The following is a 17,904-nucleotide window of genomic DNA, read 5'->3' on the forward strand; positions in this document are numbered from 1 at the left end:
TTTATTAATTCAATATTTGTATTCAAAATAAATAATTATACATAATACGCACTTCAAGAAAATTTATATAATTTATAAATAGTTAAAAATCAACTAACAATTTAATAATTTCATAAAATTAGGAAAAATAAATAAATATTATAATACAATTAGAATAGGTCCAAGACTATTCTCACTTGTAACATCAAACATTAAAATTTTCAATAAAATGTCAAAAGCTTCTTAAAAAATTTTATACATTCAAAATTTCAAATAAATATTTAAAAAATTCAATAATGCATGTACATATTCATGAGAAGTCTAATGTTGACAAATGCAATTTAAAGCGCATCTAGAAGGCCATTTATCAAGGTCAAATTTAAAATTCATCAAACTTTTTATGATTTAATGCAAATTTATTGTTTCCCAAATTTACAAATTTTTCGTACAATCCAATAAAATTTAATGTGTAATATATAAAAAAAAATTTGTATCTTCTAAAAATTTCAACTATATTAGTATCAACTAGCATCCTAAAATTGCTTGTTGAAAATTAAACTTTAGATTATTTTGTTTACGTAATGTATAATTGAATTTAAAAATCTAATTCTCTTAATACAGATCAAATTAGAAAATAATTATAATATATAGACATGTAAAACTATAGTTTAAAAGAATGAATCAATTAAAAAAGTTATTGAAAAATGAAAATTCAGATTCCTAAAACTACTGCTGTGATTTCATAACAATTCTAAAAATTCAAAAATTTATAACTCCATTAATTCTAAGCAACTTTAGTATTTATGGAAATCTTATAAGGTAAAGACTATGAATAAATCAGTTTAGTGGCTGAAAATTAGGTAGAAAAATCATAAAACCCGTTGTGAAGTAGTTCACAACTTTTTCCGACCCTTGCTTTTCAAAAAATTTATAAATTTTTTTATCTAAATACAAATTATAAATAAAATAGTTTATACACTAAAAACTTATTTTTTTTAAAAAAAAAAAAGTATAAAAATGCGAGTAAGATGCTACTGTAAGTCATTCTCGTTCAGCTAAATCTTCAAAAAATCACATCTTATTTAATTTGAATAATCCAACCTTGACATATAAATGAATTGTTATACTGAAAACAAAAACAAAAAAGGAACCTTTTCATATACATATGCAAATGAATTCTTATTGTACAATTTACAATCCCTATTGATTCGTACACCTTCGCTATATTCTTTGTATTGACACACTCGTAATTTTCTCTTTCCCGTATATAAATTCCACGCCTTTGCCAACTGAAATGACAAAAAGAAAATTGAGGGGGAAAAGAAAAAAGGCTCCTGAGACCAAAAACAGAGCACTACATTCCCCTTGGGTTGAAATTCTTTTGGGTGGCTTGAGCAGTAGTAACACGCCGTTATTAGAAAAAAAAAAAACTGAGGATTCTTCACAGTCACATCTTGCCTGAATCTCCAGTTACCTGGCTCACTGAGTTTTCAGTTCCAGAGTGACTTGCAAGAATAAGATGATCGCCATCTCTAATAAGCTCTATATTATCTACTTCAGCTCCCTCCTTGGTAAGAATCTTGGTGGGTGATATCCCGAATTTTTTGGCACCTATATCAAACAGTTCTTGAAGAGACTTTGGCAAAAGAATTAGCTTCGCTGCGACTTCATTTTGTTGCGGGCAACTTAGAATCACTCTTGGATAATGATTGCCAAGAGTTTTGTGTCTATTAAAGTTGCCTCCAAAAGCAATGGGGTCCTCACCTGCACAGATAAAAGTTACACGATGCAGTATTGGATACTACAAAATAATAGTTCCTTTAAAATTGAATGCATTTTCATGATTCATGCTAAACGCGGTGCTCGCACTGAAAATCGGAAGCACCATTCTCCGTATAACACTTGGGGAATGATTGACCACATCAAAGTAAATGTGACCAAAAGAGCTAGTCAAACTAAAATGACCAGAAAAGTTTTGTCAATATGGAACCACATATACTGGATTATCATTCATGTCCTTCTATTTTCAAAGAATACCTACTAAATGACAAAGTCTAACTAATTCATAAACCATGACCAAGTCCACAAATCTTTTATATTATTAATTCTCAAATCAGTGAACTATAACCACCGAATTAAAAGTCAATACCACTAGTTCTCACATAATGACCACGTTTGTGAACCTACAGTGGTAGTTTTGAAATGGATAGGTCATAACTAATGAAGAAGAAACCAATATTGCCAGCCATTCACAAATTACAAACAAGTTTCACGAGTCTCCTATGCTAGTTCCACCATTAGCAAACAAAAACTACCAAATTAAATACCAATGATATCCCCCTACAAGCTTGTGAATCCCCGATGATATTTTAAAAACCAGTATATCATATTACTAGGAAAAAATAATCAACACTATTCATTTATGAACTCCCTCAAAATAATGAAATTTCTTGGATTGTTAAGCAAATTTCTTATCCAAAGTCAACGATAACAAACAAACTAAAATCTAACCCATCCACAAATTTTTAATTCGTTATCAAATGACAACAAAAATGACTAACAATAGTTCCTAGGTTGTTAGTTGCGCTCTACTAGTTCAAGGAAAGGTTCACAAACTTGATCGCAGATCATTTATCAGTTAAACCTATTTTCAGTTAATTTATTAACTATTAGAAAACATGGCTAATGATTAAGTTTATGTCGACTCCAAATTTACCAATTTCACAGTCATTAACTGTGACATGCCATCACTTTTTCTTCATCCAGTTTTAATGTACTCACTAAACCAGTGCAGGGTAGGTATTTCTGGTTACTTAATTTGATTTGCGAATGTCCCCAATTATTATATGGAGCACGGAACTTTAATTTTATCTGTCTACCAAAGATATTTGCTACAGAAACCAGATGCCATATTCAATCAAAATGAAAGATAGTAGCGAAAGTATGAAATTTTCACCAAAGAAGGCTACACAAGCCTTTCACTTTACCATGTTCAGTTTTCTAAGGTTTCAACTTAGGAAAAAAATTCGGTCTCCCAAACCATTTTCTCAATTTTAATGCTTTTTACTAATACATTTTCTTTGCTAATTCTGCAAACTTATAGTTACTGAAAGCCAGAACTATTCTATTGTAAAAGAAAAAGTTTAGTGGGATGAAAGAGCACGTAGAAAAGTAGGACTTCTTCCTCAAAAACAAAAAATAAGTTATTTGCTCACCAGTATTGACAGCTGACATGATCCCAAACAGTGAATTCTGGAAGTTGTTAACTCTCCGCCTCTCACGTCTATCTGACCAGTTCACCTCGGGGATAGGTAACAAAGCTTCACGGGAATAAGGAGGCATTGAGGGCTCGCTGCTATACTTCATAAGTGGCTTCCCAGAACTTGGCACCACTCTCTGTGTATTTGAAAATTTGACAACTGGTGGTTTCTTGATTTCTTTCCTATTTTGGAATAAATCTCTTATCTCTTCATGGCTCTGCTGCTCTGCCATAGTTCTTGGTGTCCATCCATGAGTATCTGGCTTATCGATGTCAGCACCTTGTTCTAATAGGAATTTAACTATTTCGACATTTCCATCTGAGACTGCAGTGTGGAGTGCAGTATGTCCATTGCTGTTAGGCAGGGTTACATCTCCACCATATCTGACAATATTTTTTAGAAGATCCAAGTTGTTTTGCTCAACAGCTGTGCACGCAAAATGACCCACATCACCAGAAAATATAACTGCACCATTGCTTGCAAGAAGTTTAATCACAGATTCATGCTGCCCTGATACTGCTTCCCATAAGGAGACATTTCCTTCCAAATCTGCATGACCAAAAGTAATCGGTTATCCTTCTCTTCAGCTAATAGGTACTGTTTGAAATAAAAATAGTATCATTAAATAACAGCAAGGATAACTTTCAAAAATAATCATGTTGAAGCTACCAGCTAGGAGAAAACCTAATTCCTAAAACCTTCACTTCTGAAGTATGATACAATGGAAAATTAGCTATGTGGTCTCTAGGTAGGGTATTATCAGCACAGCCACAAATGCTCATCATCTGACCAGTAACTACTGTTTCATAATGTAATCTACTGCCTTCACTGGTGTAGCCGATGTCGAAGAGATCCAGAACTATGAAACATTCATATACGTGAAAAAATGAAACAAACAGAAGTTATTGGTCTGGTGGATCAAGCCAACATATCAAAACATTAAAGATGGTAACTTTTTGTAAATATCTACATTAATTTCCATGTAATGGAAATTTTTCTTTCTTTCCAAGTTTGAAGTGGACCATGGAAACAAAGATTTAAGTAATTCACTAGATTGATGAGGTTTCTCAAACACTTTTCCAATTCATTATCCTATTTATCACAGCCTAACTTCAGTACATGAGTTTTAGTTTAAGAATTTAACTAATATGATGTATCAATGCACAAAGACAGCATGAACTATATTGAAAAACCAGCCTAGGAGAAAAGCAGCAGAATCCTGCCTTAAATGATGATATTCTTCGGTGATACAAGTTAAACATTAGATTAGGTCAGTAGCAGAAGCATTAGCTTTATCTTTCAAACATATGAGAGTACAATGACGAGAATCTCCCGAAAAGCTCTCTGTAAAACCATTTCCAAATAGAAAATGCTTTATATATCTCTGGTGTTCTGATAAATGTACAGAGCTTAGATTCCAGGAAGTATACTTGAATAAGGAACATATTGGTTTTACTAAATTCCGTTTTAAGAATATCTATTAATTGGAAAACTAAAGACTACCTTTGATATTAGTATCTGCTCCGTACTCTAGGAGTAGAGCCACACAATGCTCATGTCCTTTGGATGCTGCAATATGCTGTTACAAGTTGAAGTAAAGAAAAAAAAAAGAAAAAGAAAAGCTAAAGTAAGCAACATGCGTGCATGCGCCCACACACCCGCACACACACATATATATATAAAAGAGATACGAACCAGGGCAGTTCGCCCATTAGTATCCACTTCATTGGGATCTGAACCTCGTTTCAGCAACTGGTGCAACAACAGATCATCTCCTCTGACTGCTGCAAAGCACAAACTAAGAGGCAAGTCCATCTTGCCGTGAGCCAGCATATGCTCTGTATCAGCCAAAATGCTTGCCATTGCTGGGTCTCTTGAATCTTTCAAATGCTACAACCACAGATAATAAGGATAACTTATTCATTTTCCCATTTTCATCATCTATATATCTTTGCCTTGCCCTAGAAGCGTTGATTTTTCTTTTTTTTTTTAAAAAAAAAGAAGCTATGTAATGGTAGCATCATGTGCACTTAAGCACTTGCACAATTGTCTAGGACAATCCCCGTATCTAACAGTTAAATAGCACCTGTCTTCATTCACAACAACTAGATTCCTCTCTCTTTGTAATGGCTAACCAAATATTGCTCTGTTTTCTAAGCCTTTTCCAGGATATAATTCATTGACGGGTGTCTAAGCTTAGAAGGAGATCTATTCAAGAGATACAACTTCTTAAGACACCTCAACAATTTAAGTAAATGCAGAAAGAAATAACTCTTAAGCAATTATAGAGCCCCAACCTAGCTCTGGGAGCTTAATTTAGAAGGAAACACAGGATAATATTGAAGTCTGTCTGCTTGGTAGTAGCAAGATTGTCCGTGATTATAAGATGGTGGATGGTCTTCCCTCCATGCTAACCAAAACTGCTGCAAACTATTCTCCATTTTCCCAACCAAAGGAAAGTGACAAAAGAAAGAACAACAATCAGCAAATTAAGTTAAGCATATTTTGTTTCAAATTTCACAAACCTGAAGAAGGTTATTTATTATTATTGCACCATCCCCTACATTTGCCTGAACAATATTCAGGAAAGCAGTACGGTTCAGGCGAAGCAACTGACTCAATCGTTTAGTTCGCACCGTAAACAGTTGGGGCCTGTAACAAAGCACACCAACCTCGCCGACAACATCTGCTGTCTGTGCTTCACCAATTACCTGCAATTTTCAATTTTAAACAGAATATGCATTTAAATGATGGTAAACAAGCTTTGCTATCTTCTTCATACTGAAATTTAAAAATTACTGCCAGAAGTAATTTTATCCAAAAATTTTAAATAAAAAACTCACCTGCTCTTTTCCATTTATGCCCACAATAATTTCCTGCCAGATAGACTTGCATGTCAGGAACTATAATGCCCCCAAATATTAAAAAGGTAAAATGCAAATAAATGACCAAAAATTCGAGCTTATGTGAATGATATTTCCTTTATTTTGTTAGGTTTCCTTTATTTTTCTCTTGAACAGTGCAAAGAGTCAGATTACCTTATTTTTTATTTAAACCTTTTTGTTGTCCTAAAAATTTAGATAAGAAATCCCACATCAAATCCTCTTATTGGTCATTTTCTCTGCTCAATGATAAGACCTTACATTTGAATGCTTGTATTTCTTGAGAATAAAAATTCCAATTTCAAAATGAAGTCAGAAGCTATACGCATAAGAAAAAAGAGAAATGAACTTCTTACCACAGAACCAGTGACCAATATATACAAATCTGTGGGTGCTTCATTCTGCAAAATTACATCTTCTCTGGGAGGAAAATACTCTGGTTTCATCTCCGAGACCTTTAAAGTTGATAACATGACTTAGTATCTAGATTTTGCTTGTAATGTATATGCATGTTTCTGCTAACTTTTTTTTGAGTCACTTACCTGTTGTTAGACAAGTGACTGTTAAATATACCTTTCTGTTAAATATACTCTCTCAATAAAATGCACATAGTTCACCATTAAAGAATTATATCAGTATGTCCTTGACTGGGTGGATTAGAGGAATACGATCATATGGCCAACCTCCAGTAGTTTGTAGATGGTGCTTTCCTAAGTTGAGTTGCTTTGAAATCCCAAGTTTAAGATTCAAATTTTTTTTAAATGACTCTACATGCAAAAGAGAGGCTCAAAATCTCTTTTTTCCTTCTTTTGTAGTATTAAATAACTTATTGTACACTATCTTCTTTAAGACACCAAAAGCAATTTACTACCCCATCTTCTGCATCTAGAATACAGAATATCCTCCTAACCATCTAAACATCTAAAAAAATGATAACATGGTCATATAAATAGTACCAGTTGAAAGAGTAGATCATTTGATACTCCATGGAATAAGTACACCTTATCAAGGAGTGAATAGAAAAGATAGTGTGAAATGCTTGATCGAATAGCTTTCGGGAGGTTATCAATTGTCTCTTGCTGCTGCAACCCTTCTGAATCAGTTCTGTATTTTAAAGAAAGATGCGCAAGCATCTGATCTTGTAAGCGAACAGGCAAGTGATTCCTGTGGGCAAAACTTGAAGCAGCTTGTATGGTGTCCCTCTGAAATGAACCCAGGAAAGAAAAAGAGAATAAAAAAACTTGAAAGCACCAGACCATCTAGATGGAAACACCTCTTGGACCATAACCACCATGATCCTAATAGAGTACTAAAACCGAGAGCAATAGGCATGATATCCTGATTAGTGAAAGTTTCTGGAGCAATATATATTGAAATTGGAGCAATACATATTAAAATAATGTAGATCAACAAGTGTCAAAAATTAAAAGCATAGCTAAATGAGTTCAAAATGTAGCATTAAGAGAGAATTATATGGTGTATTGATGTCATTTCAGTCGAGAAGAAGAAGAAGTGTTACTGATCACATGGTGGGTCAATTAAAGTTAAGGTTTTGTAGTAAAGTGGTAACCTTTGAAAACAAACTTTGGTGATAAAATTTGTCAAGCAAAGATACAAATAGAGGGTTAATACAAATTTTATAAAAGAACTTTGTCATTTATTTCTGAAAAGCCTCTCCTATTACTACTTTTAAATTTTCCAGCTTGAGCAGATGCAAAAAGTTATTTCCTCCTGCATGAATTGCATAGAAAAGAAGTCACCACTTTCTGGCGAGAAAAGATATTTAGCACATGAATCTTCAAAACCACTTAAGATAATGCTACAAAGTATATGTTGTAACCAGAAGATCGAAGATAACTCCATTAAAAGAGCCAATCTCAACATAAGTAAGTCAGAATTACTCACAAATTTTCTGGTTCGACTGGTTCCATGTACAACCAAGTTAGTCATATTTCCGATCAAATAGGCTGTCAATCCAAGATTAAAGAGCATGTAAAGGGTGCCAAATATCTTTTCCCTTGTATTTACAGCATGCAAATCACCATATCCAGTTGTTGTAAGGGTAGTGATGGACCAATAAATTGAAGTGATATACTTGAACCACAAACTCTTTTCAAGAAAGCCTCCATCAGAAATCCCAATCCAAGTGTTTCCAGGGTCGTGGTAATGTGCAGCAAGAAAATAGTTGACACAGCCAGCAAAATGAACTGCAAATAGTGTAACCTGTACAGACATCGCATACAGAGTAAGATAGATCATAGCCGAAGATTACTTTCTCAAATAAAAAGAACATAATGGTTACCGGTACTAACACATATAAGCTTCAAGCATCGGACCCAAAAATAGCTAAAGTTCTTGTCTTTTTCCAATCTGAAAATATAAACAAAAACCAAGATAAATTCCTGTTGATCGGTTAATGAGAAAAACTAAAGAAAAGGAAACACAATAAATCAATTTGATATGCAGCCTAATTTTAGGCACCCAAGGTAGAGAAAACTTATGGAGAAAAAGTTTCACTGAGAATCACTTTTGCTAACGGTATGCAAGCTGAGCGTGAGAAGGCCATGATGCTTTCTCGCCACCCGGAGATTCCCGGTGATCGAAAAAAAATCTTTCGACATAGCTACTGCTGGAAGGAGGGGAGAAGGGTTAATGGTGAGTGAGAATGGCAAAGGTTTTTGGTAGACAATTTCTTTTTTGGACAAGGAGGTGGAGTGATTGTTAGAAACGCTACAGCATTTTTATCGGAAGGAAGGGGAGGAATTTTGGGTGATGAGCACAGTAGGCATAAGCATATTCCAAGGGTGCAAAGAAGAGGAGCAAGTTTCAGGTTCTTATAGAAAGAAGAGGGGAGTCTCGGAGAAGAATCTACATTTTGGAGGACCATCAAGTGACTGGGTGGAGGACGATTTTGGCAATGTATAACGTGGTGAGTAGAACGTTTAGGACCGCAGGGTTGCAGAACCATCAGAGGCGATGAGATGAGAACTGGAGGACCTCAGTCGGCTGCGACCAACGTCTTAAAATGCATGGTGGCGTGTCAGAAAATTTGGATAGCTATGGAAAACCCAGGATTTAGTAAGAGGTTTATATAAAGATGGTATAATTTTTTCATAATTTTTTTGTGTTTATTTTGTATTTGTAAATACACAGTAAATTTTTTTGTGCAAATCATGATTTTTAAAATTATGATTTTTTTTATTTTTTTAAATTAGTCAGGTAATTTTTATAATAATTTAATGACTTTTTTTTATACCCTTAATATTTTTTATTATTTATAACATTATCTTTTTTTTTAATTTCTTCTACCCAACATTCTTTTTATATTCTTCTTCTTTTTAAAATATTATATATATTTAATTATATATTTTTTTATATAAATATTTATTTATATATTCAATTAAATTTAAATAATACATACATATATTTATATATTTAATTATCTATATATTTATATATTTAATTATATATATTTTGTTACATATATACATAAATTTATCTATATATGTATCTATATATTTTATTATACATAAATGCATGTATATAATATATTTATATATATATTTTTATCATATATATTTATATTTTTATTTATATATTATATATGTATATAATATTTTAATTATATATATAGAATATATTTAATTATATACATATTTTTAATATATATATATGTATATATTTAATATTATATTTTTTTTAATTTTTATTTATTATTATATACAATAAAATACGAATAAAATAAAAAATTTATTTAAATATATAATAATACTATGTTATCAATTCAAATAAAAACAATTAATATTATTAAATATTAATAAATTATCATTTAAATATATTAAATTTAAATATTAATAAATTTTGCATATATTTTATTATACTAGACATTAATGAACCCTTCCTATAAATCATCCAAGGAGGCCGCTAATGGAGAAGAGCTCTGTCAATATGGTAAAAGAAGGTGGAGAGGAGGCGAGCCGGCAGAGAAGAAGAGAGCTCATAAATCGGGTCGGATGGGATTCCAAAATTTAAAATGCATTAAGGGCGCATTTTACTTATGAGATCAAAAACTTTGGGCCTTGTCCAAGAAAGCCTAGTAAGGCCTTCGATGGGCTAATGAATTTGGAAAGTAGGCTTTGTCCAAGGAAGAAGTTTACTAGACTAACGCAATAAAAGTGGCTTAACGTGTTTCGAGCTGAACCCAGATGAACACAGATGGATGCAATCGAGGGGTGCAGTCACCCGAGGGAGGAAGGAGGACAAAATGAGTTGATAATGATGAAGGCGTGGAGGAGGTCAGACAGGCTCGGGGTCTCGATTGACCAAAGCCAATTGTGAAGGAGGACGCTCCGCCGCTGATGGTTATCGGGGAAGGAAAGAATGATGTGATGGGGTTGGGGAAAGGAGTTTTGTGGAGGAGGGAGAGAAGGAGGGATACTAACAGGTGGTTGTGGTTGAGGGGGATAATGGGGACATTTCTAGTGAAGATGAAAACTCGAAATGTATTCCCAGAAATATATCCATAATTGGTAAGTTACTTGGGGTTAGCTTTAAAGGCCTTAAAGGGTGGCTATAAACCTATTCAAGGAAATCAAGAGGAGAAAGGAAAAATCTGGTGAAAAATTTTGAAGACACTTGGCAAGAGAAGGCAGGGGAGAATTTTTCCAGGGCATGTGCAAAAAGAGTTCCAAGATGTGTTGGACAAGTAAAACCTGATGGTTATGCCACTCTCTAGAGGAAGGTGGACTTGGTCAAATCATATAACCAAACGCTACTTTCTCCAAGATTGACAGATTCCTCATTTTGGTCTTCTCTTTCTAGTGCCAAATAATAGACTAATTTAAAAAACCCTTCAACGCACTATCTCCAACCATTTTCCTATATGTTTGGAGGATAGAGTCAAGCAGTCCATGTCTATTTGGATCTGAGGAAAAATGCCTGAAGATTCAGGGCTTTTATGATAAAATCAAAGAATGGTTGGGAAATGTTGAGGCGGAAGAAAATCCGGGTTTCAAGGTTTTCAAGAAACTGGTGGCAATTAAATCCAAGATAAACAATGGAGCAAGGAGGCATTTTGGGGAAGTAGTAGCTGAAGCAAGCGTTCTTAAATTGGAGATAGTATCTTGAATCGGATAATTTAATATAAATGGAGATTGCTTGGAGACAAAAATTGAGAGCTAGATGGACTCTAGATGGAGATAAAAACACAAACTTTTTTAATTAAGAATGATCAAAAAAGACTAAATTACTTGGAAGTTGTTAGAATTAATGGCTATTTAGTAAAAGATAATGAGAGTTTAAAGAATGGACCAAACATTATTTTAAGAAATTCCATATTGAAGTTGTCCCCCCGGGACCAACTCTAGACAGGTTGGAGTTTAATAGATTGAATGAGAAGGATCGAGGGTGCTTGAAAAGGAATTCTCGGATGAGAAGATCTTAGAAGGCTTCACGAACTGTAATGTGATACTCTAATTTCACATCGAAAAAATATGTAATTATTGGGTTTCATATAAGAGATCAAATCATAAATTACTAGTAATTTGAGTTTAAATTTTTAAAAATTAATGGTTTTAAAACAAAAGATTATTAGTTTAATAGTACATAGGTCAAGGCATTATAGTAGCAGTGACACAGCCCTAGACCTATGTGATTTCAACATGAGATTCCTGAAAAATTTTGGGAGATTCTAAAAGAGAATATAATTTAACTCTTCGGAGAATTTTATGATTTGGTTTCTTTCATGAATAGCCTGAACAATACTTTTTGTATACTTATTCCAAAGATGAAATGACTTCTAATATCCAGAATGTCATATCGATCAACTTTGTGGGTTTTCTCTATAAACTTAATGCTAAAGTACTTGCAAAAAGAATGACAAAGATGGTGGGTGAAGTGGTGAAAGAGTGTAAACAGAATTTCGTGTGGAGATAGATTTTCAATACAGCTCTAATAGCAAATGAGATGGTCGATGAAATTCTGAGTAAGGATAGGAATGGGTTCTATGCAAACTTAACATAGAAAAGGTATAGGACCGTGATAATTGCAGATTTTAGTTAGATTAATTGAACAAAATGAGTTTTGGCAACAAATGAAATTAGTAGATTAAGACTTCGATCTATTTTATGTCATTTGTTATTTTGGAGAATAAGGGTTAATCGAATTTTTTTTACCGCTTCCAAAAAGCTAAGATAAGACAATCAACTTTTCTCACTGCTCTTTATCATATTAATGGAGGCCTTAAAGAAAATACTTCACAAAGCTAAGGCCCTTGAGCCTTTTAAGGGTCTAAAGGTGCATGAAGGTGAGAGGGCCAAGAGGTGTCTCAGCTTTTCTTTATTCATGATATGCTCTTGCTTTGTGAGCCAGATATTGAAGTCGTTCTCAACATCAAATCTTTCATGTTAAATCTCCAAACAGTATTTGGTCTCAATATTAACATACCAAAATTAGAGATGGTGCAATTGGGAAATAACACGGACATCTACAGTTTGGCAAACATTTTGCGATATACATGTTTCAATCTTCAAATAAAATACCTAGGTTTGCCTTTAGGGAAAGTATAAAAGTATTCCTTTATAATCTAGTGATTGTGAGATTAAAGTCTCAATTGGTAGGTTGGAAGAGGAATTTACCGTCATAGGCAAGAAGATTGACTCTTATTAAAAGTATCATGGTCAACATTCTAGTATACTTCATGTCTCTCATATCCATGCCCATTAGTGTGCCAAAAAGTTTGAGTCTATTTAGCAAAGGTTCCTCTGAATTGGTACAGATGAGAGAAGGAAATATCACTTTGTGGTTTGGGATATAGTGAAGCAACTAGTTTAATTTTGCAACTTGGAATTGAGATTGATGTTTGATGTTAAATAGGTTTTTTAAGGAAAATGATTGTGGCAATTAATAGAGGCTAGTTTACCAAGATGCTAAGGCAGCCATATGGTGTCGGGTTATGGAAGAAGATATGCATGGAAAGGATGGAGTTTATCGAGTGAATTAAGAGGAAGGTAAGGTCGGGGGAAAGGATGAGGTTTTGGTAAGACGTGTAAATTGATTGAGAGACTCTAAAGCATCAATTTCCTATGATTATTGCTATTAATAAGTCATGTCCGAATCAACTATGAATGACTTGGATAGTGTGAGTCTTATAAATTTTAATAATTTTATGATTGGGAGATTAGTGAATATCTACAGTTTTTTTTTTTGTTTAGTTTTTTTTTTCAAATCTTTTTTCTTTTGTTACCGGTCCGACTGATTAAGACCCAAAAATTCGGCCCCTCTATCTAAAGACCAAAGACCAGACTGCCATGTGTTTGATCCTGTCTGGTTTGATTTTTCAGTCCGGATCAGAATTTGTACACCATTACTTGATATCGATGATTTTCTAGTGTGGACCCTCAACTCCTAAGGGGTCTTTTTACTTTCACTTAGCCAAGAAAGTTGGTGAGCAATGATGAGATTCCACGAAAGCAGATTTGAAAGATAACGCATTTTATCTGAATTTTGATGAATAGATGTTCTCTGTACAGAAATGATATTGAGTCTTGTGATAATATTTTTTTGTGGTGCCTTAAATATGATCTCTTAGGTATAAGCTGAAGATGATGGCAAAGGCAGTGAAAGATGAGATCCGGGTTTGGGCTTTGAATGCAGAGGGATAGACACTTTGTAAGGCTTATTCCTTTTGCAAATTTTTGAGTAATATGAAAAGAAAAAAAAAAACAGGCAAGCTTTTGAGGGTTTAGAGATTAATTTTAATAAACTTAAAAATATATGATTTCAGATCTTAAGTTTTTTGATAAAAAGTCATCCTAAATAAATTGATCAACGAAAGAAAAATTTCCAAAGTAATAGGTTTATTCATAATATGAGACCAAAGTATGGTATAAGTCATTCTAACATGAACAGGCAGAAAGTAGTAAAAGCAATCAAATAGTAATAAAAACTGTCACTGATAATAATTTAGGCCCACAACTTGGCATCCTACTCAAATGAGACAGTAATAAGTTTACCTGGCAAAGAATTTACTCACTCTTCGAAGCCGCCAGAGACGAAGCATGCTGAAGTATCCATATGCTTGAACAGAATCAGGCAATATACTCCGAGCAACTTCAGACGGAATTGTGGATATCACATCAAATGCTAACCATGATCTTGCATACCTCCAAGCAATTTTCTTTGGATCATCAATCAAGAGATAAGTGGTTTTGTCCAGGAATGCAACAAAGAATGTCAAAACAATGTCAATAGCAAAGAACCCATTGACTATGTTGTCTGCAATGCTGAGACCTCCACTGGGTTTTTGCAGAAATCCAAACTCAAAAGGAGACACCCACGCTGTGTAAAAGACTAGAAACACCAAAAACACCTCCCATAATCTGAAATGCCAGATTAAAGCAGCTCAGCAACATTTGCTGATTTTAAACCAACAGATGACATATTAAATCCACAAGAAGAATTTATTGCAGGAAAACTCGTAAAACGATTAAAAATCCCGAACTTATAGTGCAGTGAGGCAGGAATGTGTTATAGAGTATTGAATTTTCACTTGAGGAGAATATAATAAAATGAAGGGGGTAAAGAACCAAACGAGCAAGGACAAAGGTTTTACAGATTTCTATATGATGTATTGATTATGCCAAGCAACTTCAACAAAAGGACTAGTCGAATGCTATTTACTATGTCATATATCCAAATAATCCATGCAAGAGAAATTGCAGAAAGAATTTTGTGACTAGACTTTTTTCTCCCTATTTATGATTAGCACCAATAAGAAAATGAAGGGCGTTCGCAGAAAGTGAAAGAAAAACCAAAAAGAATATCGAATGCAAAAATAGAAATATAAACGTGTGATGACGCTTTTGACAAAACAGAGAATAGTAAAATTCCTGCAACAAGTTGCTGCCCTAACATGAATCAACAACTAAAGAAATTAAAAGTTTAAAGCATATATTCTCAGTCATCCCTAAATGATCTGAATTCCCCTGGTTTTCAAGAATTCCCGCGTAAAACCACCAACACATGTTCAGAATGAAAAAAAAAAAAAGGCAGATGTACATACATATACATTTACGGTATAGAACATAAAACGGAGATGAAGATGTGAATGATGATGAAAATGAGAGAAAACAAAAAGTAAAGAAGGACCTGTAACGGGGATCGAAAGGGGATATAACGAAGCGGCGAAGCTTGACACGGCGAGTGGCTTGACCGACAGCGCCGAGATGAGGAAGAATTCCGGCGTGGAGACTGTAGTGGCTGAGGCTAGCTCCATCATGGGACGACATTCGTTCAATTTCGCGCGCATCGTCTTCTCTACCGCAGAACCAGACCACCTTCTTGTTAATCGGCGCCATTTGTTGTTATCTGAAGAAATAACCCCTCAGAAGCCCCTCAAATCCACCTTAGGAAAGAAAATGAAGAAGAAAAATGTCAATGCAATAGCTGTCTTCTCTGCCAGATTTTCATTTTCTCTGTTTCTCTAGGTTTCCCGCAGCGCGACTGTCGCCGCGCCCGATACGTATGGTGTCACCTTTATATATTTGCGCTTTACCGTTATGACTCCTGTCAACCGTGTCCCTCCAAGTTTCTTCTTCTTCAAACCAATTTACAATTTTACCCCTTACCGAATGATATGCCGTTTTTCTAAATTAACAAAGTATAGTAAACTAAATTAAAATTACCTAAATACCTTGGATAACTTTTTTTAAAATATATCTAATTATTTTAAATTTAAACAATTAGCGAGTAATTTATAAAAAAAAAAATTTGTGATCGACAGAAATCTAATTATTTTATTTTTAAAATTTTGAAAATAATTTTAAATAATTTTTTCAATATTTTTTTTTTAAAATAAGTATTAACAATCAGTTAATCTTTTCTCATAATTTTTTTTAGTAATGAACTCTAAATTTCTAATTGCAAGAATTAATAAATAAAAAAATATTCTTTAATTTTGGTATTTTCTCATAATTTTTTTTAATAATGAACTCTAATTTTCTAATTGCAAGAATTAATAAAAAATATATATATTCTTTAATTTTGGTATTATTAGATTTATATTCAAACAATACCATATCTAAAATTTAGATATCATATAATTTAAATATCATTCATCAAAATCATATAATATATTAAGTAAATCTTATAATTCAAATATGATTCGTTTAAACTATATGATATATTAAGTAAATTTTATAATTTAATCTTATGTTTTAAATTATACCCTCTACAATTAACCATGCTACTATAGCATGATGCTGAGTAGAAAATTATTTACATATTATTTGGTACGCGGATAAAATTTTATATATTAAATATATTTTTTTATTTTAAAAAATTTAATAAATACATAAATAAATGATTAACACTCAACTAAAAAAAATCAAAAACAGAATATAATTTAAGATAATGCTTAAATATAATTTATTCAGTAATAATTTTATAAAATATTATTAAGAAAATACAATATTAAATATTTATTAATTAAAATGTGATTAACTTAAATAAACTTTAAAATATAATAAATAGTATATAATGGGGCAGGTGCAGGGGTATACACCCGTTTTACACCCATTACAGGTTATAATTTTATATCTACATGTGTCTCTTACTCCATTATCAAATAACATATAACAATACCTAAAATTCTTTTATATAACATTTAAATAACCCTTACATTATAAAAATAATAATAATATATATCCTAAGATACCCCTTATGGTTTATAATCCACTAACCTGAATAATTAATAAAATAACAAAAGTTAATTGGGTTATTAAGTACTTCAAATTTTTTTGAATGATATTAAATACTTTTAAGTTATCAATAATTAAAATTAAATGTGTCAAAAAATATTTGTAGGTTTGATTAAAACCGTTAATTAGGGGGTGTTGTGTAAGATAGTAATTGTTCTATTAATATTATAAAAACTTATATTTATAATGTATGTTCTTGTATTGACATTAGGAATAAGATATATATATATAACATTGATATACATATTTGTTTTAACTATATGCAAAATACATTATTTATTTATTTATTTTAATTAAAGGTTATTTTTTTTTGTAATATACCAATAAATTTTAAACTTTTGGTTAATTTGATTCAATTTGAAATCTTTTTATGTTAAAATCAAATCAAATTAAGCATTAGATATATATATATATATATTGGGATTTTTATTTACATTGAATAACTTGTACTTCCACCACCAACCTTATTAGTCTAATTAAAATTTTTGTGCTTTACTTTGAAAATTTTTAGTTTGAACCTTATTAATTATGTATATTATGAATTAATAATGACTAATTTATAATATTTTATTCAATAAATCAATAATCTAACTTATTATGTGAGATAAAACTGTAATGATCAAATTGAGTTTCGTTCTAATAACATAAATTTGTAATGATATTTTAATTATCAAATTAGTGTTAGTGATTTCTTTATTTGTTTCAAACTCTAATTTTCCTTTTATTTTCTAAAAAATAAAATTAAAATAAATATATCATGGTTAGATGTTTTAAAAAGTAATTCAAAAATAAATATTATTAATTAATTAAATTAATGAATTAATACCAAAAAAGTAGTATTTACGTTATCATTAGATTTAAAAATATTAAATATTAAATTATAATAATTGTTAAATTTTAAAAATTAACTTAATAATTTAAAAGTAGCTTGAAATTTTACAAAAAATTTATAAAAATCACGCACTTCATTAACATAAAAGATACAACACTAATAAACACAGAGATAGAAGCAAAATCGAATAAATT

General features: G+C 32.0%; 1 protein-coding gene across 2 annotated transcripts; it reads right to left on the bottom strand.

The window, feature by feature from the left end:
* Positions 1 to 1,114: 1,114 nt before the first annotated feature.
* LOC110811344 (potassium channel AKT1-like) lies at positions 1,115 to 15,652 on the bottom strand. Of its 2 annotated transcripts, XM_088207104.1 has the most exons (12): positions 15,269 to 15,652; positions 14,134 to 14,499; positions 8,434 to 8,491; positions 8,027 to 8,344; positions 7,078 to 7,323; positions 6,478 to 6,576; positions 6,083 to 6,115; positions 5,765 to 5,950; positions 4,935 to 5,129; positions 4,743 to 4,818; positions 3,195 to 3,788; positions 1,115 to 1,743 (listed from the first exon to the last, which is right to left on the bottom strand). In XM_088207104.1, the coding sequence occupies exons 1-12, from the start codon at positions 15,475 to 15,477 to the stop codon at positions 1,427 to 1,429; spliced, it is 2,697 nt and encodes an 898-aa protein (XP_088063230.1). In that variant the 5' UTR covers positions 15,478 to 15,652; the 3' UTR covers positions 1,115 to 1,426. The 2 variants fall into 2 exon arrangements, with proteins under 2 accessions (XP_088063230.1, XP_088063231.1); XM_088207105.1 differs by lacking the exon at positions 15,269 to 15,652 and having other exon boundaries at positions 14,154 to 14,339.
* Positions 15,653 to 17,904: the final 2,252 nt, after the last annotated feature.

The sequence above is a fragment of the Carica papaya genome, chromosome 7, assembly GCF_054855325.1.
Source record: "Carica papaya isolate Zhongbai chromosome 7, ASM5485532v1, whole genome shotgun sequence".
NCBI lineage: Eukaryota > Viridiplantae > Streptophyta > Magnoliopsida > Brassicales > Caricaceae > Carica > Carica papaya.